This window comes from Oncorhynchus nerka, linkage group LG20 (genome assembly GCF_034236695.1).
Source record: "Oncorhynchus nerka isolate Pitt River linkage group LG20, Oner_Uvic_2.0, whole genome shotgun sequence".
NCBI lineage: Eukaryota > Metazoa > Chordata > Actinopteri > Salmoniformes > Salmonidae > Oncorhynchus > Oncorhynchus nerka.
The window spans coordinates 26,020,744-26,046,514 of NC_088415.1; the positions used below are offsets into that span (position 1 = coordinate 26,020,744).

The 25,771-nt window shown below is 44.6% G+C and overlaps 1 protein-coding gene across 1 annotated transcript in view; it reads left to right on the top strand.

Moving 5' to 3' along the window:
* The first annotated feature begins 3,206 nt into the window (after positions 1-3,206).
* Positions 3,207-25,771, top strand: part of LOC115102149 (collagen alpha-1(II) chain-like) — a 28,709-nt gene continuing 6,144 nt past the window's right edge. The window contains exons 1-42 of the mRNA XM_029621767.2: positions 3,207-3,494; positions 7,923-7,942; positions 8,203-8,235; positions 9,073-9,105; positions 9,307-9,360; positions 9,836-9,937; positions 10,781-10,858; positions 11,306-11,350; positions 11,682-11,735; positions 12,468-12,521; positions 13,531-13,584; positions 13,817-13,870; positions 14,055-14,108; positions 14,235-14,279; positions 14,399-14,452; positions 15,230-15,274; positions 15,731-15,784; positions 16,121-16,219; positions 16,339-16,383; positions 16,531-16,629; positions 16,815-16,868; positions 16,991-17,098; positions 17,229-17,282; positions 17,578-17,676; positions 17,804-17,857; positions 18,500-18,598; positions 18,769-18,822; positions 19,015-19,068; positions 19,375-19,428; positions 19,549-19,602; positions 19,835-19,879; positions 20,043-20,141; positions 20,319-20,426; positions 20,553-20,606; positions 20,757-20,810; positions 20,934-20,987; positions 21,473-21,526; positions 21,627-21,734; positions 21,930-21,983; positions 22,103-22,156; positions 22,275-22,436; positions 23,815-23,922. Coding sequence (XP_029477627.2) covers positions 3,401-3,494; positions 7,923-7,942; positions 8,203-8,235; positions 9,073-9,105; positions 9,307-9,360; positions 9,836-9,937; positions 10,781-10,858; positions 11,306-11,350; positions 11,682-11,735; positions 12,468-12,521; positions 13,531-13,584; positions 13,817-13,870; positions 14,055-14,108; positions 14,235-14,279; positions 14,399-14,452; positions 15,230-15,274; positions 15,731-15,784; positions 16,121-16,219; positions 16,339-16,383; positions 16,531-16,629; positions 16,815-16,868; positions 16,991-17,098; positions 17,229-17,282; positions 17,578-17,676; positions 17,804-17,857; positions 18,500-18,598; positions 18,769-18,822; positions 19,015-19,068; positions 19,375-19,428; positions 19,549-19,602; positions 19,835-19,879; positions 20,043-20,141; positions 20,319-20,426; positions 20,553-20,606; positions 20,757-20,810; positions 20,934-20,987; positions 21,473-21,526; positions 21,627-21,734; positions 21,930-21,983; positions 22,103-22,156; positions 22,275-22,436; positions 23,815-23,922 — 2,808 coding nt within the window. The 5' untranslated portion in view covers positions 3,207-3,400. The remainder of the gene's footprint in view (positions 3,495-7,922; positions 7,943-8,202; positions 8,236-9,072; positions 9,106-9,306; positions 9,361-9,835; positions 9,938-10,780; positions 10,859-11,305; positions 11,351-11,681; positions 11,736-12,467; positions 12,522-13,530; positions 13,585-13,816; positions 13,871-14,054; positions 14,109-14,234; positions 14,280-14,398; positions 14,453-15,229; positions 15,275-15,730; positions 15,785-16,120; positions 16,220-16,338; positions 16,384-16,530; positions 16,630-16,814; positions 16,869-16,990; positions 17,099-17,228; positions 17,283-17,577; positions 17,677-17,803; positions 17,858-18,499; positions 18,599-18,768; positions 18,823-19,014; positions 19,069-19,374; positions 19,429-19,548; positions 19,603-19,834; positions 19,880-20,042; positions 20,142-20,318; positions 20,427-20,552; positions 20,607-20,756; positions 20,811-20,933; positions 20,988-21,472; positions 21,527-21,626; positions 21,735-21,929; positions 21,984-22,102; positions 22,157-22,274; positions 22,437-23,814; positions 23,923-25,771) is intronic.

Consider the following 25,771-nt stretch of genomic DNA (forward strand, 5'->3'; position numbering starts at 1 on the left):
AACCAATGCAGGTAGATGGCACAATGGCTTCTGGCACGGAACCAGTGTTGTCGATAGTGAACTGGCGGGAGAGCGCGTCAGGCTTGGTATTCCTAGAACCGGGGAGATAAGTGAGTATGAAGTTAAATCTCCCGAAGAAGGGGCCTCCCGGGTGGCGCAGTGGTTAAGGGCGCTGTACTGCAGCGCCAGCTGTGCCATCAGAGTCCCTGGGTTCGCGCCCAGGCGCCCAGGAGGTCCGTGGGGCGACGCACAATTGGCCTAGCGTCGCCCGGGTTAGGGAGGGCTTGGTCGGTAGGGGTGTCCTTGTCTCATCGCGCACTAGCGACTCCTGTGGCGGGCTGGGCGCAGTGTGCCTTCGTCTCTCCCGAGCCCGTACGGGAGTAGCGATGAGACAAGATAGTAGCTACTACAACAATTGGATACCACGAAATTGGGGAAAAAAAGGGGTAAAAATAAATAAAAATATATTTAAAAAAATATATTTAAAAAAATCTCCCGAAGAACAATGCCCACCTGGCTTGCCGAGAATGCAGACGCTTGGCGGTCTGGATGTAGGACAGGTTTTTGTGGTCCGTCCACACTATGAAGGGGAGAATAGAACCCTCCAGCCAGTGACGCCATTTCTCAAGAGCTAGCTTCACTGCCAGGAGTTCCTGGTTACCCATGTCAAAATTTATCTCGGCAGGTGAGAGATTACGGGAAAAGAATGCACATGGATGGAGCTTCTGATCAGAGGGGGAATGTTGGGACAGAACAGCATCTACCCCGGTGTCGGAGGCATCCACATCCACGCTGAACTGGAGTTCTGGCTCTGGCTGAGTAAGGACAGGAGCGGAAGTGAAGCAACGCTTGAGTTCCAGGAATGCTGCCTCTGCCTCAGGGGTCCAGTGGAATGAGGAGGTGGTGAGAGGTGCTTCCGGACAGCTGTGGTTGCGGATGAATCATCTGTAAAAATGTGCAAACCCCAGGAAACGCTGTAGCTGCTTCAGGTTTGAGGGCGCAGGCCAGCCTGTGACTGCCCTGACCTTGGAAGGATCCATGCCTAACCATCCCTGTGCAATAATGTAACCCAGGAAAGATACAGCATGGAAGCATGGAACTCACATTTTTCAGTTTTAACAAAAAGCTTATTCTCCAACAGCCGTTGGAGAACTTGGTGAACGTGTTCCTGGTGAGCCTCAGCGTCCTAAAAAAAAAAAATCTGAACGTCATCCACATAGACAAAAAACGAAGCGTCCAATCACATCCCTCAGTACATCATTGACTAGGCTCTGGAAAACAGCAGGGGTGTTAGTGAGACCAAAAGGCATGACCAAATATTCAAAGTGTCCAAGTGGTGTGTTGAACGCCTTTGTGGGAGATATACTCAACAGTATATCCCCCGCAACTACCGAGCCACCTCCCTTAGCTGGCCGCAGGGAACAAGTGGAGACGAAGTGACCAACCTGGCCACAGTATAGGCAGCTCCTAGTGCTGATTCGCTGCTGCCTCTTCTCAGGTGAGAGACGGGCCGAGCTGCATGGGTTCATGTTCTGGAAGAGACTTAAGGAAGGGAGGCAGTCGGAGGAGGAGGACCAAGCAAAGAAGCAGATGTAGTGATGGGGCATGCAACCCTACCTGCCCTCTCCCTCCGACGCTCACGGAGACGGTAGTCAATGTGGTGGCGAGGGAGATGAGCTCCTCCAGTCCATCCGGCTCATCCCTTGACACCAACTCATCAAATCCAAGGACACTGTGGAGTGGGGGGATCCAGGACAGAGTAGCAGGACCGAGACGTGGGACTGGAGACGGGCCTAAGTCAGAGCGGGCAGAACTGTAGCGGAGAGGAAAACCGTGCCAGGCAAGGGAAATCAGGCATAACACGAAAACAGGATCTAAGCAGGAACAAATGGCTAAAAATTGCAGACTGACTGAGCAGAGGTTATGATCTGGCAGCATGGAAGTGGCAGGGCTGAGTATTTGTAGAGGTCTTGATTATGGAACTGATGCAGCTGCTGGGGATCTGCTCTGCCTCCAGAACACCTGTCTCCACCCACACAATCACACACACACACACAGAGAGGAAGAGGGAGAGAGCACTGGAGGAGTGGCGGCCGGTTAGGGAGAGACAGGATGAGAAGTAGAGGGTGTTGCAGGAGCAGATGTAACAAAAAATAAAGGAAAAAACCCTTGAATGAGTAGGTGTGTCCAAACTTTTGACTGGTACTGTATATCTTTTTTTTTTTTTACAGATTAGGTTAGTTTCAGGGCCAGTGAGAGAATGAACACCATGTTTAGTAAAAAAGGTGTGGAACAAAGAATGAGGTAGTGAGAGCGAGAGAGAGTTCTCTGTTCAAATGTTGACATTTTAGGCCTACAACATTTGCCATGCACAATCAATGCTGAGTGTGAGGGCCTGTATAAGCAGACAGCTCAACAGTTTAATTCACTTTCAGGTGTGATTGACATGATTGACAGTCGACTAGGCAAACCAAGTGAGGAGATCTGATTTGAAGCTTCCCCTTAGGAGAATCCATGGACTTTCAAGCACTATTTCAGAGATGTGTGGGATTTAACCAGGTAACTTCAGTACAGGAGCTGATCTGTATAAACCCTTGTTTCTTACCTGTATGAGTCCTAGGGTGTTGACATAAATTGCAACTGTATGTGACATAATCAGAGCTGCACTACCATTACCACATCAACAGTAAGTTATTCAGATCACATATTATGTTATTGAGTTACAAATGTGTATTAATACACCCATAAGAGAGTTGGCTATTTTGCATGCCAATACAATGAAACCAATGAATGAGTGTAGGCCTACTCCTATTCAGTGAAGGCCTCAATACACCTCGCCACCTGCAAATGGTAAAATCATAATTCTGTTGTTGATGACTTTCTTAATAGGTCTAGGCCTACCTCAAATATTCTAATCTCCATATTGTGAAGTTGTCTATCTATATGAGTTTGGCAGGTGAGTGGCCATACACTATTGTAATGGGGGGGTTGAAAGAGAACCAAAAAGTGTGATTTATAGGTAGCCTAACTCATCTCCACATGTCACGAGAGGAAAGGGAGAGAGAGGTCCCTTCGGAGAATAGACGCTGAAGAAGTGGAGGGGAGGGAGATGTGGGTCGAGTTTCAGCTCCACTGGGGGTCGGGGGTCGGACTTGTATTTTGGAATATACGAAGATTCGTAGAAGGCACAGTGGACATAACCACGGTTCTTGCTCTGACGCGGTGGGTGTAAAGTGCCGGCTGGGGCCCCGCGTTGGATTCCACTTCGATTTTGGAAGGTTGACTGCATGGTTCCCTTGTAGTCTCTGGGAACACACATTACACACCACTGAAAGAGAGCTGCGTCTGCTCTGTCCCATCTTTCTCCTCACCCAAGGTCCTGCATGTCTAATATTTAGACATGTTCAGCTTTGTGGATTCACGGACTGTTCTGCTACTTGTAGCATCCCAAGTTGTTTTACTATCCATTGTCAGATGCCAGGAAGAGGATGACCGTAAGTTGCATCTTTCTGTTGAATTTTCTTTTGGATTCTTCTTATGATAACATTTGATCAACTAATCTTTTTCTTTCTGTATGACTGTGGCACTACTTGGTATTTAGAGTGTGCAGTTTCTGCGCAATTCTCGCCTGCAAAATGAATAGGCTGAGTGTTGAATGTAAAACTGCTGCGAACATGATATGATATACAAGATATATCAACATTGGCATTGATGGAAGGGCACATACTCAGGAAAGTATCGGTCAGTCATTGGAGGAATTGCACAATTATGAATTACAATTCTTGCAGATACAATTCAGAGATTAAATGTGATTTATCTGGACTGTTATATTGTCCATGATGTCAAATTAAGAAATGACTATTTAAATAATGGTATTGAATTGAACAGTATATTAATTGCAACATGTTAATTACATTGTAAGTGTTTGCAGATATACAGGGCCTATGCATTGAAATAGTTTTTTGTTTTGGGGGGGAACATAGGTGAGGCTATCAAGGCACATCTGTGTGGGATGGAGGACCAGGTGAACAAGTGTGTGTTTGTTTCACTACTGGATATTCACTGTGGATTCCGTCGCTACACAAGCACTCTCTCTAGTGCCAGTATTTAACAGCACTAATCTATTTGCATCAGACAGACACAGTGGCTCTCTTGAGATGCTTTGTCAGTTCCGTAGCTTTTTAGGCAATTTAGAGAACTTTTACTGTTGTTCAGAGTGGCATTTTACCCTCCTGAGAAAACAACATTATCAGCTCTGATTTCAAATGAATAGTTATATTGTTTTAGGTGACTCTTTGTTAGAATTGAGCGAATGAAATAGCTTGAGTTTCTGGGTGGTGGCTGAAATACTGTAGATTAAATAGTTCATCATTTAAAGAGACAGGGTCAGACACATCTTGACCCCAGACGAGCAGGCTCAAAGGGTATCAGGAAGTGAATGGCAGTTGGTCACTTGATGAGGGAGGAGTAGGTGTTTTATGAACAAACTTTGGAACAGGATACTCTCTGTATGTCGCTAGAGAGATGGGCTATGCTACATCACTCAACGTGTAATATCATGTGCTGCTTTATAATCAACATATTCATGGACCTGTGCTACATAGGCTTTAATTTTTCATCCATTTAGTACCCGGAATAAGAGAATGTAGGGGCCACATTTTTTTTAAATATTTTTTTTTACCTTTATTTAACCAGGCAAGTCAGTTAAGAACAAATTCTTATTTTCAATGACGGCCTGGGAACAGTGGGTTAACTGCCTGTTCAGGGGCAGAACGACAGATTTGTACCTTGTTAGCTCGGGGGTTTGAACTTGCAACCTTCCGGTTACTAGTCCAACGCTCTAACCACGCTCTAACCCTGCCACACATGCTCAGTGTAGTGGTAGTTTAAGCCTTTAGTAATGAATTAGGGATCGTGTGTCCATATATATCTCACCACAACTCAAAGAAAAGTTGTGGAACAACACGTCACCAACCAACCCCACCTTATGTGGGGAAAGCTTAAATGGACTACTCATGTTAAATAGTATAGTTTGGTAGCAGGTATGTGATAAGAACCACTTTTACACTAATGCAAGAAAAACAAATAGTTCTATTTCGTTATATTTAGCAGGCCAAACCTGAGACCCTATGCATGAAAGCTCCCCATTCTTAATTCTCCAATGTGTCTGAACTGGTGCTTGACACCGCTATGTGATCCAGATGGAGAATTTATGAAGGATTCCCTGTTTACTTAGGGCAGCAGCTTGTCATTGGGCACAGTCTCCCAATGTGAGGGACTCATTCATGCAGGTCCATTCGTCACCAGAGAGTGCAGCAGGCCTACAGGTTAAATATACTCACTCCACTGGGAGAAATACCTACTACTGCCTTTAAATGGCACTGCTAAATGTACAATTTGTTGGTTGCATTGAAGCTGCTTTCTGCATATGATTACTGTAATCTGAATGGATGTTTCTGGTGCTTTGGCTTCCTTCTAAATGAATAGATCTTGCAGTTTGCGTGCAGGATAAATAAACCTGGGTGAGGCTTCCTGAGCTGTGCTGTTTTATGAAAATAAACCACAGGCTGGTGGTTAGAGCTTGTGAGACTGAGGCCCCCAGGTAAAATCAATGTCCCGAATCAGCACCCACCCAGACCAATGCCTTGACAGATCCTGTCTGCTCATGCTGCTAGAGTTTTGAGATGAGTCTATTAGGTCTAATACCTGGATATGATGGATATATTGATGTCATATGTTTTTGATGAATTATGCTGATATGCTTCTGTCTTTAATGTGGTTGATAACTCTCCCAAGCTGTGTGTGCAGTCATGTGAGTGAGAGTTTTGTGATGCTGTGTGTTGTGATGCTGTGGTGTTGTGATGCTGTGTGCTGTGCATGGGGTGTAAATGAGGCCTCATGCTAAGCTTGTCTCTCTTCCTCCCAACTGCCACCACTCACCTCCGCCCCTGTCTCTCTGTGACCTCCACCATCTTGCATGCAATGCCCATCCTGCTTGCCCTCTAACCTATCCTGCCATTTTCTTTTACCCATGCCACCCCCTCATGCTCCCTCCCCTCACCTATCTACTATGATCACTGTCGTGCCCTCTTTGCCAAACCACCACCCTCCACCCCATCTCTGCCCCATGCCCTCTGTATCACCCCCCGGTGGTGGCCACAGAGAAGGCAGGCTCCTGCATCCAGGATGACCATCGTTATAATGATAAGGATGTGTGGAAGCCGGAGCCGTGTCGTATCTGTGTGTGTGACAGCGGGTCAGTGTTGTGTGATGAGATCATCTGCGAGGAGATAAAAGAGTGTGCCAACTCCATCATCCAACCTGGAGATCATCATCCAACCCCATCTGCCCTGCGGACGCCAGCACCCCACTGGTTGTCATTTATTTATTCACACATTCATGAATAAAATACTGCGCCCTTAACATGCCAACATTTTTGAATGGGGAAGTAAATTGCAGTTAAGATGTTAACTGGGGTTAACAGGTCCCCAGTAGCTTATTGTACTGTACATGACTTTGGTGTGCAGATGTGAGTCAGGACAGAGTTTGTGGCTCATAAATTGATACTAAAGGTATTTACAAGTAGTTAGCTGTGATGTTCCCTATTCAAAAGTGTTACCTTTTTCCCTGCTTGTTTTGGGTTGGAGACTAAACCTGGAGATATCCCGCTCTATGGATGTTCACTTTATGAGGAGTTTAATCCCTTAGTCGTGGAATCTGCTTTCCACCAGAAACAACAAGGGTCAATAATGAAAAGGGTCAATAATGAAAATGAGACACTTCTAAGTTTGCTTTCATTTTAGTGTCAGGTGGCTAAGAAGCCTCAGAACCTATGGGAGGCTGTTATCCTGAGCTGCCAATCACCGTCTCATTTTGTCCAATGGAAGCTCCGTTCCCACCACATCAAAGCGATCCTATTGGGTGAAGTAAGACAATGATTGACAACACATGATAGTCCCACCAACTTTGGGGTTCTGAAGTATAATTTATTCCATCACTAGTGTGTATACATATCATTTTGACTGCTTTGCCCTTTTTCTGAAGAAACATTTTCTATAGCATCATCTTTTTACACACCTGTCACATATTACTCCTGTTATGTATGGATATGATCCTATTTCCAGTGACACACATGGGAGGGTCATTACTGTACTTCACTTTACCAGACTTGACCCAACCTCCTCCCAGGCTCAACACACAATATATAGCATTAGCAAAGAGAAGAGATGCAAAGATAGTAAAATATTATAATACTCAATATTATCCTATCAAGATTCTAAGATATGTTCACTTTCAACATAGAAAATACATATTTGCTCATCTAAACCAAAGCTGCTTTCACACCTCAGTCATTTTCTGTGTGTTATGTCTTTCTTTTCTGAAACAATCATTTTCCTGGATTTTGAAAGATTTAGAATTGTCTTTAAAAACTCAATTGTAATTACTTTAAGTACTTGAGGATATTTATCATCAATCTATCATAATAACCATGTTGTGTGCCATTTCATAACAGGATGCTTTCCTCCCTAAGGCCATTTATGCTTTGAACTCCATAGGATGTGTCAATGTTCTCAGTTGTAGGCTCCAAAATACGCTATAGAGACAAATATTTTTGGTATCCACTACACACTGAGGATTTGATCCAAACACCTGTCCCATCCCCTGGTTTTGCTTGCTTCTGCACCATCTCCCTCAACATGGAACTGCAGCTTACCCTCCAACACACTCTGGATGGTTCTCCAGAGTCTAGGGTTTGGACTACTGTCTTTGGTTTCCATTGGTTTCCACAGGTGTGGCTTTTAATCAGGGGTTTTCAACCCCTGGAGGTTTGGCCTCTACACACAGCAATCCGTCAGTCTCAGGTTCACCCTTTTTAATGTTGTTTTCTCTCTCTTCCTCATCCCACCCATCTGCAACATCAGACGTGGCTATTGGTGCTAAGGTGAGACCATGGGCAACGATGATATGATAGCTATACTGAAAGCTGTTCTGGACAAATCACAATTGAAGGATATTTTCTGTTGTTGGATCAGCAATGTGTTATTTTAGACAATGTATCACATTTCACACTATCATATTAAGTGATCATCTAAACACTGCATCCACACACTAAACAACACTTAGACTTACATGATGTGAGTATGTCCTTAATACAGAGTTTAAATTATGACCACTGACTTTCTTGTTAATGTACTCTATTAGGGCCAGAAGGGGGAACCCGGCGAGATTGCAGATGTAAGTATGCACCCTAAGCTTTACCGTTTAGTCTAATTATTTAGCTGCTATTCTTGACACAGGGGATCTCTTGATTTGTATCATCTCACGCTCTGATTTCTTCTCAGTATCGTTCATTCATACGATAGCTTATTGGGCTGCACGATAGCTCATGCTTACTCAGAAAGACATCAGGAGGTTATTTTGACCATCAAATCTAAGTGAAGGCACTGAGGGTTCTGTTTAAGTACCCATGCATCCCATCGCCAAGCATTCGCGAACAACTGCATATAAAGATTTTCAAGACTATGTGACAATGTTACAATAGCCTCACTTAAAACTCACATACATGCAGTAAAGCTATCCAAGTCAGTATCTGGGTTGACTCTCCTCAGCATCTTGGATGAACTGTGGATGGACAGGCAACATTCCATTGAGTGTTACGGATGACCGATTTGCATATTGTTCTTCTTCTTTTGGGGAATAATATGATTCCAAGAAAGCCAAAGCCTCCAGTTGACAAGTGATTAGTTACCCTGCCTACATTCCTCGGAAATAACGGATCCAAACCACCATACATCCATTTAGTAACGTTTTTATTCACTGGTATGCAAGGATTCTTAGAAAACGAACCCTGACAAGCAGAAGATGTTTTCAGCTAAACTAACTTGTCTGTCAACAGACTTCCTGGTGAAGTCTATTTTGTGCTGTTTGTCCATGGCCACAGTGTCCTGGAATGTTCTTTCCCAGCAGCTTAGCTATTCAAATCAGTGTAGCCCAACACCGTATCAAAGACATCAAGCCTTTCACAAGACTACTTTTATCTGAGCAAGCTATCCTTTATGTTCCATTGTCCAGGTTGTAGGAGCAAATGGACCAGCAGGCCCTATGGTAAACATACTCTCATATATTTATTTGCTCATTTGTTTTATGAATTATAATGACGATTGTTTAAATATATTCCATGAAAAATGATTTGTGTTGTATTTTGCCTTGCAGAATATCTTTCATGAGTTGTAAATTTGCATCTTGCCCCAGCACAATATTCTTGATGAAGTACTATTGGTCATCCTAATATGTTTGTTTGCGCAGGGCCCCTCAGGTGAGCAGGGACCTCGTGGATCAGCCGGAGCTAAGGGTGATAAGGTAAGACACAGAATCCCTGTAACTTTTAGGAATCCGTCTGGGGTGTGGACTGAAATCAATGCTAACCATTCAACATCGGTAATTGCTGTGAGAGATCACTGCATAGTTTATTATGTATGAGACTTTGAATTTAGCTCCACGATAGTAAGATATATATGCTGCATTATTTTGGAAAACCTCCCCAATATGGAGAAGATTCTCCTCTATAACGACTAAAATAATACAATAAGATTCAAGCAACATAGTGGCATGTATCCCTAAAGCACTTAAATATGTTCTCTGCAACTATTCACCATTGGCCAGGCTAGTAATGCAGCAAATTGAAAGGTTAATTGATGCATTACAGTTGATTGGTTGATTGATTGACTGATTTGTTGATTGATTCCAAACAGAATAACATCCAGTCATAATACTGAACATGTTTAGGTATTGAACCCGTTGTTGAATGCGTTTGTCCCTCTGTCATTTTCCCTAGGGAAATGTTGGCCCCAGAGGCAGAGATGGCGAGCCTGGCACCCCAGGGAACCCCGGACCCCCTGGCCCACCCGGACCTAACGGACCTGCAGGCCTTGGCGGGGTAAGTGGCATGAGACAAATGACAGGACAGTAGATCAGTGGGGCAGGACGTCACCACCACAAAACTCTGTGTCTTTGTGTGTGTGTGTGTGTGTGTGTGTGTGTGTGTGTGTGTGTGTGTGTGTGTGTGTGATAAGCTATAAGCCTATGTGTTAGTAGAATAAGGATCGAGAAAGAAAGATGGATGGATGATACATTGCTAAGCTACTGTACCACAGTCAATCTCACAGTGTGTGTGTGTGAAAGAGACTAAACTATAAACCTATGTGTTGCTCTATGTGTTGCTCTATGGATGACACATTGCTAAGCTACTGTACCACCGGCAATCTCACAGTGTGTGTGTGTGTAAGAGACTAAGCTATAAGCCTATGTGTTGCTCTATGTGTTGCTCTATGGATGACACATTGCTAAGCTACTGTACCACAGTCAATCTCACAGTGTGTGTGTGTGTAAGAGACTAAGCTATAAGCCTATGTGTTGCTCTATGTGTTAGTAGAATAAGGATCGAGAAACAAAGATGGATGGATGATACATTGCTAAGCTACTGTACCACAGTCAATCTCACAGTGTGTGTGTGTGAAAGAGACTAAACTATAAACCTATGTGTTGCTCTATGTGTTGCTCTATGGATGACACATTGCTAAGCTACTGTACCACCGGCAATCTCACCATTATTATACCTCCTGACAACTACTAAGTAAATGTGCCACCATATTTTTTTGTTGCGCCAGAGCAGTGGCGAGGCAGAAATACAGCCTGTGAAAGCTTTGGTAGACACCAGGGGGCAGTGAATCTACTGTAGACCCTGTCAATTCAGTAACAATGTCCCCTTACCTTTCTGCAGAACTTTGCTGCTCAGATGGCTGGTGGATTCGACGAGAAAGCTGGAGGTGCACAGATGGGAGTGATGCAAGGACCTATGGTAAGGGGACAGGAGACTTTACTGTAAATGAACTTAACAGAATCCAGAGGGGTTAAAAATACTTCAAAATGAATTAATGAAACACCTAAAATCATAGTTTTAAGCTAAATAGATAGGTAGGTATATGGTGAATGTAGGGTGGTAGTAGCATGCTGTATTACAGACTTGAAGCCACACTGCCACCTGGTGGTGAAAATGAACCACTGTATGCTATCCGTCAACCCATTGACATGTACTGTATTTATTTTCCTTCTTTGTTCTCATACCACCATACAACCACAGGCTGAGAACTAACTAATTGTGCAACATCATAAGACACATAGACCATGCTATTTGGCTACAATGGCTTGCCTGACAATTCAAAGGGTTTTGACTAATTATCAAATATCCCAACAGTTTTGAGCTATAAATTGTCGTAAATATGATGTATTTCCTCTCCGTCTGTAGGGCCCTATGGGTCCCCGTGGTCCCCCTGGCCCTTCTGGAGCCCCTGTAAGTATACACACCTTCATTACTGCGGGCCGGACACCTCTCTAAGCCTTAGTAATAACCACAACAGAAGGAGAATGTTGTGTAATTGCTACTGTAATTTAATAGCTAATAGCTACTGACATTGTGTTAGATGTCTATGTACATACGACTCAGTGCTGTAGAATAGTACTTGACCCTTTAGCCTTCAGTATTGGATGGTTAAGATATTATTTTATGGCTTATCTGTATCTTAATATGCGGTATGGATCCGTATTGTGGACACCCTAAGCCAATAGCAATATGCAGACTATCAGGATGTCTTTGACTAAATGTTCCTTCTAATCAATTCCAGGGCCCACAAGGTTTCCAAGGTAACCCTGGAGAGACTGGAGAGCCAGGCCCAGCTGTGAGTATCCAAAACTATCCCAGGGTGCACTGCAAATCTCGGTGTCACGATAACAACATAGAATTAGAATGCATAGCCCTTGGCAGCAACACCGGCACATTCTAGTATTAGCTATCTAGGGAGTAGTTTTCCATTTTACACTATTTGATTGCATACTTACCACATGAAACAGAGAAATTAGGGTTTATAGTGAAAGTGTCTAATAAACCCACTCAGACGGGCAATATAATTAATACATTGTCATCCTCAGCACTGATAGTTGTTTTATGCATTTTGTTTCTATAAAAAGACCTTATGCAACCCAGTTTGACCTATAATCCCTGACCTGTAGAAGTGGATGGAATGTCTGCCTATGTGAGGATCACATGGACCTCCATCCCCCACAGAGTTCAAGTGAAAGTCACCAACATCCTTACCCTTCATTAAAATAAAACCACTAGCAACAGGAAAATGCCACCGTCCTCTACATGCTGTGAATGTTAGATAAACATAGACAGGGTTTCCTTTTTAACAGAACTGCCTGCTACATAACAGTTTCATTAGAGTTGGCAATGAGACTTCGAAGACAAGGTTGAAGGCACTAAAGTTATTATGTAAATGTGGAATGGCGTTGTTTCATTTGAGTTAACTATGGGAAGGTAGCTTCTTATACTAGTTTGTTCTTAGTCACAACAATTAAGCGTACAACCTCCAGCCTAAACAATAACAACCACCTCTCTCTCCTTATAACAGGGCCCACTGGGACCACACGGACCACCCGGACCTTCTGGCAAACCAGGAAGTGATGTAAGTATTGTCATCTTCATCAACAAAACCAGATCCATGGCTCAGGTCTGAGTTCTGCTGTCAAAGCCATGCTCAAGTAGAGCACAAGCACACACCATGTTATTTTCACACTGAGGACAACGAGGACAAAAGGCTTCACTATCACATATAGAGCTCTAAATATGCTGCGTTACTTCAATTGTGTTATGTACATAGAGCGCATTAACAGAGTTCTTACCACCTGCCCAAACTATCATTCACCTATTGACTTGCCAATCTCCAGTAGCCTGAGTGGCAGTCTGTTTCTGCTCTCTTGCCAACTTCTTATGATATTGTCATACTTGACAATGAGAATGGAGTCGGCAAAAGGACCAACAGATCTGGGACCAGGCCATACTCCAACAGATCTGGGACCAGGCCATACTCCAACAGATCTGGGACTAGGCCATACTCCAACAGATCTGGGACCAGGCCATACTCCAACAGATCTGGGACCAGGCCATACTCCAACAGATCTGGGACCAGGCCATACTCCAACAGATCTGGGACCAGGCCATACTCCAACAGATCTGGGACCAGGCCATACTCCAACAGATCTGGGACCAGGCCATACTCCAACAGATCTGGGACCAGGCCATACTCCAGTGCCCCATCATTGTTCCATCATGAAGAGTGGACCTTGTTTTCCCCCCACTGTTTAAAACCACAGGCATGACTCTCTTTGACACAGTATCACGAAGCAGTCCACAAAGCACCACACTTGCCTACCATTGTCCCTCATTGAATATCTATAGTTTAAATAATCTTCAGCTCTATGTCCACAATCTGCAGTCCCATATTTACCCCCCCCCCCACACACACACACACACATCATGTACACAAATATGTCCACTCTCTTCCTGAGCTGAATTCATCTGCTTGAAATATAAAATGTGAAAAGTTCTCTTGGACATATATGATTCAGTTGATACACTCCTGATAATCATACCTATAATCATAATCAGTCATTACTCCCTCTCTTTATTTCTAGGGTGAGGCTGGCAAACCTGGAAAGGCTGGTGAGCGTGGACCTGCAGGACCTCAGGTAAACAGAGAGACATAGTCCCAAAAAGTATACAAAACCATGTCCAAAACATTAGAGCACATTGCCATGGATCATCGCTCTCTAGTTTTATTCATCAATTGCCTTTGTTACATCTTAATATTTCCTGATCAATTAAATTCAATTAAACATTCAATATCTTAAGACAGAAGTTCCTTTAACAGATGAATCCCACACAGAATCCTTTATTATCTAATGTATCTCTTTATTTCAGGGAGCTCGTGGATTCCCCGGAACTCCTGGTCTTCCTGGAATCAAAGGACACAGGGTGGGGTGTTTCAACATGCTTCATTTATAATCACAACTCCATCAGAAAGGATGTTATGATGTTACACGTTCAACATGATTAACAAGACAATAGATGAGCTAATTAGTGTTAATTGTTCAGTCCAATGAGACGGATGTAGATTAAGTGTCTCTCTATGTCTGTCTGTCTGCCTGTCTGTGTGTAGGGTCACCCTGGTCTGGATGGAGCTAAGGGAGAAGGCGGTGCTGCTGGAGCCAAGGTAAGACTGCCAACTAGATCTTCAACTCATCAAATCTTTCCATTTCTATTCCTGTGTCTGCCTATCTGACCGACTGTCTGATTAGCAGTCTGATTGGCTGACAGACTGACTGTGTCGTCTCTATAGGGTGAGGGTGGTGCTCCCGGAGAGAACGGCGCGTCTGGACCAATGGTAAGAGAGCAGTACACCTGTGCATTACCAGAATATTATGAGTAAAAAGCCCTTATCACCTACTGTTTTGCTTAACGTGACCAAGTTAAGTGTTCATCTTGTGTCTCTGTCTCCTGTAGGGACCACGTGGTCTGTCTGGCGAGAGAGGCCGTCCCGGACCTTCTGGATCTGCTGTGAGTTAACACAGACATGTGCCTTTACCTCTCTCTGATATAAATGCACTCTTGAATAATACATGAACTCAACAATTCAGGTAATTACACACCAAATGATCCAAAGCCCGGAATAATATGCCTAATATTTTTGAGGATTCATGTCCCCAATCCCAATCAATCCTAACCAGACCCAGTGATATTCTGTACACTAGCCTACCAGACAATCCTAACCAGACCCAGTGATATTCTGTACACTAGCCTACCAGACAATCCTAACCAGACCCAGTGATATTCTGTACACTAGCCTACCAGACAATCCTAACCAGACCCAGTGATATTCTGTACACTAGCCTACCAGACAATCCTAACCAGACCCAGTGATATTCTGTACACTAGCCTACCAGACAATCCTAACCAGACCCAATGATATTCTGTACACTAGCCTACCAGACAATCCTAACCAGACCCAGTGATATTCTGTACATTAGCCTACCAGACAATCCTAACCAGACCCAGTGATATTCTGTACACTAGCCTACCAGACAATCCTAACCAGACCCAGTGATTTTCTGTACACTAGCCTACCAGACAATCCCAGCCCAGTATTTAGGACTTTCTCTTTGGTTAATGTGGACACCTGGTGAAGACCTACTCAATATGTGCTGTGTAGCAAATCAATTAGTCAAAATTACAATTATGTTTAGGTAAACCTGCTCAATGGTGTAAATGTGTCCATCGATAAACACCCAGAGTACTGTACCATCATAATGTCTCCCATGTCTGCTCTCTCCTCAGGGTGCCCGAGGTAATGATGGCTTGCCTGGCCCTGCTGGTCCTCCCGTACGTATTGCACTCTTCGTGTTGCTTCCTCACTGTCTCAAAGACACATAGCTTTCATTATTATTGTACAAAAGTGGTTTCAAACCAGGGGGACTAGGGCCCCTGGGGGTAGTTGACCTATCCACAGGGGGTACTTAAGAAGACTCATGAGAACGTAGGCCTACTGGTAAAATGCATGAGGAGGTACTTCAGGGGTACTCCGGGCAAAGCTAAATTCAGTTGGTGGTACAGTAGCCGAAAAAGGTTGGGAACCACTGCTGTACAATATACCATCAATGCAATGCAGAAATCAATTATGCACTTTATGTATTACAACACAATCACAATTGTACACATTTTCAAAAACTTTTGAATAGATTTAGAATTGCTTGACTGTTTCTTCAATGTTGTATTTTTGTGCAATAATAGCAAAATCAGGAATTAGTATGTTAGTTAACTGACCTCTGATCCCTACAGGGGCCTGTTGGGCCTGCTGGAGCACCCGGTTTCCCTGGATCCCCAGGAGCCAAGGTTTGTACTAATTGCCATTATGTTTGTATCATGCATCATGTCAGTCATAACCTTATTGAACCCAATGGAAGCCTATTGATGTGACAAACGATGTGTCTGATGAATTCCCAATCATCAGGTGAAACACTTAATTTCACTACAACATTAGTGAACAGCTCTAATAAGATGATCAATAATGATAAGCTGCAATGAGATGAGATTCTCAGTCACTCTACCTCAAGGACACATTGAACAGTCACTGTAGATCTGTCGATCACATCTCTTGGAGACAAAGAGCTCCAATCACCATACCATTTGACTTCATCAATGGTCCTCTGAATCTCCTCCATCCTACAGGGAGAAGCTGGCCCCACTGGTGCACGTGGAACTGAGGGCGCACAGGGACCCCGTGGAGAGGCTGGTACACCCGGATCTCCTGGACCCGCTGGTGCCTCTGTACGTAACATCCAGGCAATCTTTGATAGAGTCTGAAGTGCATTATCTCACACTGATCATCTCTCATCAATTAACTGATGCATTATTTTCATCTCTTCACCTTGTCTCTGCTCCTTTAGGGCAACCCTGGTACTGATGGTATCCCTGGAGCTAAAGGATCTGCTGTAAGCATATTCTTACACTATATGGGTGTAGAATGTACCCTCTACACTCTTTATATACTCAGCATGAAATAAACACTGCTCTTAGTTCATTTTCAGTCTACTGCTCAGTCAGTAATATTAAATTACTTTATCTCTCTCTTTCTGTAGGGCGCTTCTGGAATTGCTGGTGCACCTGGTTTCCCCGGACCCCGTGGCCCCCCCGGACCTCAGGGAGCAACAGGACCTCTTGGACCCAAGGGACAGTCTGTAAGTCCCCTATATTCACCCCAAAACCTGGACACACCAATTATATGTTGGTGGTGCTGTAGGTTGGTTTACATTGGTTAGTCTTGGAGGGTGTACAGGGAGGTGGGGTCATGACAGATAATGTGCTGTGAATAACATTGCTCCTATTTCAGATGTTTTTGACTTTGCACCTGTTTATGTTGTAGGGAGACCCCGGTATTCCTGGCTTCAAAGGAGAGGCTGGTCCCAAGGGAGAGCTTGTGAGTTCTGTTTTGATGTAACACATATCATTCATATCAAATCTGCACTTTTTCATTCTACTGAGATGGACCTGGAAGTATGTTTGAAATGAATCTGCTATCTTCTTGGTCACACCCTGTAGGGCCCTATAGGTCCCCATGGCGCCCCTGGCCCCGCTGGCGAGGAGGGCAAGAGAGGAGCAAGAGGAGAGCCCGGTGCTGCTGGACCACTTGGACCTCCTGGCGAGAGAGTAAGGATTTGAACCATCACAGATCTCACCACAGATTTTTTTCTTCTGAGTCATTGGGTCATATCAGTTCTTCCCATATCCTATTCCTCATCAATTAAATATTCCCTCTTCTCTCTGTCCTTGTTTCTAGGGAGCTCCCGGTAACCGTGGTTTCCCAGGTCAGGATGGTCTTGCAGGTTCTAAGGTTGGTCTTGACACTTTTACAGTTCTCAATGCCCCATCTCAACTGATATCCAGGAATGGACAGAAGTAGTTGCAAAATCACAAGTCTACTTAATGAGTCCCTAACTGTAAGATGTTGTAGACGGCTGAGTAGTTTCAAAACAACCAAACCTGTAATATTGTACTGCTGGTATCCTGTTGTAGCAGCTGTGATTAATACAATGGCCAGTCACAGTTTATAAACAATGTTGTTTAAGCTTGAGTGATACATGCATAAAACACTAATACCTCTCTTTCTCTCCACTCTTCCTAAACAGGGAGCCCCTGGTGACCGTGGTGTTCCCGGCGTGGGTGGGCCTAAGGGAGGCACTGGTGACCCCGGCCGCACAGGAGAGCCTGGTCTTCCTGGAGCCAGAGTGAGTAGTAGTACCCCAGGTCCCCACCACCTCCATCATCACAACCAGCCAGAACAAGAGCTGTGGCTCAGCCTGTCAGCCTTCATGTATTGGGTTGACACTCTCTCATTGTGTGTGATGCTCACAGGGTCTCACTGGTCGCCCTGGAGATGCTGGTCCTCAAGGCAAAGTTGGTCCTGGTGTAAGTATGCCTCTTTTCCCGTCTAGACCACATACTGTATTCCACTCAAACATTTTGCCATACAATTAACCAAGATTTGGTGCAGTAATACAGTTTTCCTTTCTAAACCCGTGAGATGTATAAGATGTACAAGATCTCAATGGAGGGGCCACCCGAGTGGCGCAGTGGTCTAAGGCACTGTATCGCAGTGGTAGAGGCGTCACTACAGACCCGGATTCGATCCCGGGCTGTATCACAACCGTCTGTGATTGGGAGTCCCATAGGCGGCACACAATTGGCCCAGCATCGACCGGGTTAGGGGAGGGTTTGGCTGGGTGGGCTTTACTTGGCTCATCGCGCTCTACCAACTCCTTGTGGCGGGCCAGGTGCCTGCAGGCTGACCTCGATCGTCAGGTGAACGGTGGTTCCTCCAACAGATTGGTGCTGCCGGCTTTCGGGTTAAGCGGGCGGTGTTAAGAAGCGCGGTTAGGAGGGTCATGTTTCGGAGGATGCATCACTCGACCTTCGCCTCCTGAGCCGGTTGGGGAGGTGCACCGATGAGACAAAATCGAAATTGGGGAGGAAAAGGGGGTAAAATACAAAACAAACGAGATCTCGAGTGATGTTGACTTGCTCCTCTTTTCTCGGTGTGTGGTACTGTAGGGTGCTGCTGGTGAGGATGGTCGCCCCGGCCCACCTGGTCCTCTGGGAGCCCGTGGCCAGCCTGGTGTGATGGGATTCCCCGGACCAAAGGGAGCCAATGTAAGTGTCACAGGGGGAAGAAATTGCCTGTAGATTTGCCTCCAGCACCAGATCCAGACAGTATCTGACAGTACAAGCAAATAACTATGTAAACGTCCCCATTAATTCCCCTTGCACTTGATGTCCATGCTTCTTCTCTGTGACTGACCAGTGTATTTTTCGTTCAACAGGGTGAGCCTGGAAAGGCAGGAGAGAAGGGTCTTGTGGGTCGTCAAGGTCTGATCGTAAGTAGATGAACCTTTTAGATGACTTTCCTGTATCCCTCGGTCTTAGCGAAGTTGAGTTAACATCTGTGCAATTTTGGTGTTTAACCGCCACAAAGTTTCAAGAAGTAAAACAGTGGAGGATCTGACACTGATCCTTTCCTTTGCTGTGGTGGTTCATGAAGAACTGATACATTTTCTCTCTCTGAACAGGGTCTGTCTGGTAAAGATGGTGAGACAGGTGCTGCTGGACCTCTTGGCCCTCCTGTAAGTGTTCAACCACTGACAGACATATTGTAAAATACAACAAAGCAATATAAAATATTTTAGACAGTTCTTAAGGAGACATCTATTTTAGACATGACAACTGCACCCCATAGTGATATAATCAATGTATTTGGTGCACTCATAACACTCATAACATGTAGCCATAGTATCTGTAATAGCTAGCATCTCTCTTTGAGCATGAGAATGCAATGGCATTCCCAAACTGACACACAGCTCCACAGGGTGCTAATGTGGTGTCAATCACTTGATCACCTTTTTTGATCATCTGAGGTGCTTCCATCCTAGGGACCTGCTGGAGAGAGAGGAGAGCAAGGAGCTGCTGGACCTTCAGGCTTCCAGGTGAGTTCACCTTACTTTTCTGGATCGGCTAGAACAGAAATGATTCCATTCAGAATAACTTGATGTCCATTTTTTTATGATGTCATAGGAAGTCACTGACGGTCTTGTGTTGTTGTGCAGGGTCTGCCCGGACCTGCTGGCCCCCCAGGAGAGGGAGGCAAGCCTGGTGATGCGGTGAGTGTCCACACTGCCACAGCAACACACCAGGCCTGTCCAGGTCCCTGATTGATTGAACACATTAGGAACATCTAACCATGTTACTCATGTCACATTTGTTATCACACACCTCAGCACTTTATCCTGATCAAGTTATACTAGCAAACACAAGCACATGCTGTATTCTAAAACATATTATTTATCTACTGTAAAAATATGCAGCTACAATGTCTCTCTCCTCTCTCTGTAGGGTGTTCCTGGAGAGGCTGGTGCTGCTGGTGCTACTGGACCTAGAGTGAGTTTTCATTTCTACAATAAGTCTGATATAGATATTTTTCTATATTTTCTCTCACTGCCATAATCATCTACATAGCCACCGCCATCTACTTGTCAAACCTTTACATCTGTAGTCCTTCCTGTTTCTGCCTCTCATTTCCTGTCTCTCTGTTCCCTTATAGGGCGAGCGTGGTTTCCCTGGTGAGAGAGGCGGTGCTGGACCTCAGGGTCTGCAGGGACCTCGTGGACTTCCTGGAACTCCCGGAAGTGATGGACCGAAGGTTAAGAGCCACTCCCTTCGGCCAACCTCATCTTCAATAAGAGTTTCTGCTTTTATTGGGCACTTGGAGAACCTCTGAGTCCCTATAGTCTGGCAATCACAAAACCACTACTGAAGAGAGAAACATCAGAAAGTGTGATCAGCCAACTTCCAAATCCATGTTCCCCCTCTCTGACAGGGAGCCATTGGGCCATCTGGTGGTGCTGGAGCTCAGGGACCCCCAGGTCTGCAGGGTATGCCAGGAGAGAGGGGAGCTGGTGGAATCTCCGGCGCCAAGGGTGACAGAGTGAGTAACAACCCTAAAAAATATACTCTAATCATAGTCGTAGAAAACTAGACAGTGGATTGCAAGGTTATATCATGATGCCTGCTAGATACATACTAAGATGCCATGGTTTTCTGTGTCTTACAGGGTGACAATGGAGAGAAAGGACCTGAGGGCGCTTCTGGAAAAGATGGTTCTAGAGTGAGTACTCAGCAGAAACAGAGAACATAGGCACACTCTCCTGTGCCAACTCTGTCAGCATATTAAAATACAATGATCCAATGACCCCAAGTGAGGTCGATAATAACTCCATCTCTCTCCTCTCCATCTGTCTTCTCTCCTCCCCCTCAGGGTTTGACTGGTCCCATTGGTCCTCCTGGCCCAGCTGGTCCCAATGGCATAAAGGTGAGAATTACCATAAGAATTACAAAATTCACCTGTTATTAGGTGTATGGTCTAATGTTTATTTGACAGATGTACTGTATATGTACAGTATGGGTTTGTCATTCCTCTCTCCTTCCCTCTCAGGGTGAGGGTGGACCTTCTGGCCCAACTGGTGCTGCTGGTGCCCGTGGTGCTCCTGTAAGTTGTATCTCTCTGCCTCCAGTTTCATATAGTCTGTTTTTAGATTTGTATTAAATCAATCATGTTGTCAACATGCCCAGGTTTGAAATGTACAAAGTGCAAACTACCTTCACTACAGTACAGAGAGCAGGAAGAAACTAGAGAACCAGACCCTGCCATGAAACAATGTAGAGCTCTACAGATCCAAATATTTAGTTAGTCGCCAGACATTTGGATCTGAAGATACTGTTCATATTGATTCAAAGACCACTCACTATCCAAGTTTCCCAGCATATACAGTTATGAATAGTAAAATAATTTCCAAGTACACCATCTTGATTCCCTCAGAATGAATTTCATCCCAAAATGGTTAACTTCTTGAGTATACTGTAGCTTCCTTCACATTAACTCACTGCACCTGCAACTTGATGGACAGGGACACATACATGTACAGAATGTCTTCCTCTGTGGCACCTGTTTTGAGCCCTTCTCTCTTCTTGTAGGGTGACCGTGGTGAGGGTGGTCCCCCCGGGCCTGCTGGCTTCGCTGGGCCACCTGTGAGTAGAAACACATTAAGTACATCAGTTTCAATGCAAACAATAATCTAATCCATATAAAACACTGGATCTTTATTGACCTGCATCTTCCATCCTCCAGGGTGCAGATGGTCAGCCTGGAGCCAAGGGAGAGTTAGGCGAGGCTGGACAGAAGGGAGATGGTGGTGCCCATGGACCTCAAGGACCCTCTGGGGCCCCTGGACCTGTGGTAGGTACCCCTCAAAATTTACTTTGAGATATAAAATAGCTGTATGTCCCAGAGACAGATGTCTTATTGCCCAAGACATTACCATTCTATAATCTATAAGAAATTAAGAGTATTTGAGAACACAATTGATGCACTTCTTGTTTCTTTGTTCTTGTTTCTTTGTCTAATTGTGTTTCTGGTTGCTTTTTATTCCAGGGTCCCACTGGTGTTTCTGGACCTAAAGGAGCTCGTGGTGCCCAGGGGGCTTCTGTAAGTCAACAGTTCCAATGATAAGAGATTATTACCCAATAGTAAGTGACAATATAAAATGCTATGTTCTGTAATTGCTTTTACTGAAATATTGTGTTGTCCCTCTCTCATGTTGGTAGGGTGCTACTGGTTTCCCTGGTGCTGCTGGAAGAGTTGGTTCTCCCGGGCCTAACGTGAGTATCACATCATCACAAGTATCCATAGACAATAGAAAGTCACCTTTTCATTGAGATTACCTGTGTATATCTGTGTGATTGAAATATGCTGCATCTCTCTGTTTCCCTCTCTCAGGGTAACCCTGGTGCTGCTGGCCCCGCTGGTCCTGCTGGTAAAGACGGTCCTAAGGGAGTTCGTGGTGACTCTGGAACCCCAGGAAGACAGGGAGACGCTGGGCTGCGTGGAGCTGCTGGAGCCCCTGGCGAGAAGGGAGATGCTGGAGGGGATGGTCTCCCTGTGAGTCTTCCCCTCCACTCTTATATGATATCTCATGGAGGAAACACCACCCAGCCTTTTACCCCTTGTAGGCTTAGTAACACCAACTCAGCCACCTTGATTGTATATCACTTAATTTCAATGTGCTAGAGCTGGAGTTATGAAGTCAATGTGCTAGAGCTGGAGTTATGAAGTCAATGAGCTAGAGCTGGAGTTATGAAGTCAATGAGCTAGAGCTGGAGTTATGAAGTCAATGAGCTAGAGCTGGAGTTATGAAGTCAATGAGCTAGAGCTGGAGTTATGAAGTCAATGAGCTAGAGCTGGAGTTATGAAGTCAATGAGCTAGAGCTGGAGTTGTGAAGTCAATGAGCTGGAGTTGTGAAGTCAATGAGCTGGAGTTGTGAAGTCAATGAGCTGGAGTTGTGAAGTCAATGAGCTAGAGCTGGAGTTGTGAAGTCCATGAGCTGGAGTTGTGAAGTCAATGAGCTAGAGCTGGAGTTATGAAGTCAATGAGCTAGAGCTGGAGTTGTGAAGTCAATGAGCTGGAGTTGTGAAGTCAATGAGCTGGAGTTGTGAAGTCAATGAGCTAGAGCTGGAGTTGTGAAGTCAATGAGCTAGAGCTGGATTTGGGAAGTCAATGAGCTAGAGCTGGAGTTGGGAATTCAATGAGCTAGAACTGGAGTTGGGAAGTCAATGAGCTAGAACTGGAGTTGGGAAGTCAATGAGCTAGAGCTGGATTTGGGAAGTCAATGAGCTAGAGCTGGATTTGGGAAGTCAATGAGCTAGAGCTGGATTTGGGAAGTCAATGAGCTAGAGCTGGATTTGGGAAGTCAATGAGCTAGAACTGGAGTTGGGAAGTCAATGAGCTAGAACTGGAGTTGTGAAGTCAATAAGCTATAACTGGAGTTGTGAAGTCAATGAGCTAGAGCTGGAGTTGTGAAGTCAATGACCTAGAGCTGGATTTGGGAAGTCAATGAGCTAGAGCTGGAGTTGGGAATTCAATGAGCTAGAACTGGAGTTGGGAAGTCAATGAGCTAGAACTGGAGTTGGGAAGTCAATGAGCTAGAGCTGGATTTGGGAAGTCAATGAGCTAGAGCTGGATTTGGGAAGTCAATGAGCTAGAGCTGGATTTGGGAAGTCAATGAGCTAGAGCTGGATTTGGGAAGTCAATGAGCTAGAACTGGAGTTGGGAAGTCAATGAGCTAGAACTGGAGTTGTGAAGTCAATAAGCTAGAACTGGAGTTGTGAAGTCAATGAGCTAGAGCTGGAGTTGTGAAGTCAATGAGCTAGAACTGAAGTTGTGAAGTCAATGAGCTAGAACTGGATTTGTGAAGTCAATGAGCTAGACCTGGAGTTGTGAAGTCAATGTATTAAACTGACCTATTGTCTTTATCTCTAGGGTCCCGATGGTCCTTCAGGTCCCCAGGGTCTGGCTGGGTCACGTGGTATTGTTGGTCTGCCTGGGCAGCGTGGAGAGAGGGGCTTCCCTGGCCTTCCTGGTCCTTCTGTGAGTATCTCACCCCTGATAGTACTACCACACTTGCAGTGGGTTATGAACTTGAAAGCCAGGTCATTGTTATGGAACCATTGCTCTTACTGGTCCAGTTGTATGTTAAGCTCTCTTTAAATCCAGGTTCATATACAGTGGGACAAAAAAGTATTTAGTCAGCAACCAATTGTGCATGTTCTCCCACTTAAAAAGATGAGAGAGGCCTGTAATTTTCATCATAGGTACACTTCAACTATGACAGACAGAATGAGAGAAAAAAATCCAGAAAATCACATTGTAGGATTTTTTAATGAATTTATTTGCAAATGATGGTGGAAAATAAATATTTGGTCACCTACAAACAAGCAAGATTTCTGGCTCTCACAGACCTGTAACTTCTTCTTTAAGAGGCTCCTCTGTCCTCCACTCGTTACCTGTATTAATGGCACCTGTTTGAACTTGTTATCAGTATAAAAGACACCTGTCCACAACCTCAAACAGTCACACTCCAAACTCCACTATGGCCAAGACCAAAGAGCTGTCAAAGGACACCAGAAACAAAATTGTAGACCTGTACCAGGCTGGAAAGACTGAATCTGCAATAGGTAAGCAGCTTGGTTTGAAGAAATCAACTGTGGGAGCAATTATTAGGAAATGGAAGACATACAAGACCACTGATAATCTCCCTCGATCTGGGGCTCCACGCAAGATCTCAACCGGTGGGGTCAAAATGATCACAAGAACGGTGAGCAGAAATCCCAGAACCACACGGGGGGACCTAGTGAATGACCTGCAGAGAGCTGGGACCAAAGTAACAAAGCCTACCATCAGTAACACACTATGCCGCCAGGGACTCAAATCCTGCAGTGCCAGACATGTCCCCCTGCTTAAGCCAGTATATGTCCAGGCCCGTCTGAAGTTTGCTAGAGAGCATTTGGATGATCCAGAAGAAGATTGGGAGAATGTCAGATGAAACCAAAATATAACTTTTTGGTAAAATCTCAACTCGTCGTGTTTGGAGGACAAAGAATGCTGAGTTGCATCCAAAGAACACCATACCTACTGTGAAGCATGGGGGTGGAAACATCATGCTTTGGGGCTGTTTTTCTGCAAAGGGAGAAGGACGACTGATCCGTGTAAAGGAAAGAATGAATGGGGCCATGTATCGTGAGATTTTGAGTGAAAACCTCCTTCCATCAGCAAGGGCATTGAAGATGAAACGTGGCTGGGTCTTTCAGCATGACAATGATCCCAAACACACCGCCCGGGCAACGAAGGAGTGGCTTCGTAAGAAGCATTTCAAGGTCCTGGAGTGGCCTAGCCAGTCTCCAGATCTCAACCCCATAGAAAATCTTTGGAGGGAGTTGAAAGTCCGTGTTGACCAGCAACAGCCCCAAAACATCACTGCTCTAGAGGAGATCTGCCTGGAGGAATGGGCCAAAATACCAGCAACAGTGTGTGAAAACCTTGTGAAGACTTAGTGAAAACATTTGACCTCTGTCATTGCTAACAAAGGGTATATAACAAAGTATTGAGATACACTTTTGTTATTGACCAAATACTTATTTTCCACCATAATTTGCAAATAAATTCATTAAAAATCCTACAATGTGATTTTCTGGAATTTTTCTTCTCACTTTGTCTGTCATAGTTGAAATGTACCTATGATGAAAATTGCAGGCCTCTCTCATCTTTTTAAGTGGGAGAACTTGCACAATTGGTGGCTGACTAAATACTTTTTGCCCCACTGTAACTCCCACTAGTCCTGCACCATTGAGTGGTAACTAAGCAACATATTTACCAGAATATCATATCTGGGATGTCTGGAGTGATCGACTGTTATACCATGGAGTCCTGATATCCACAT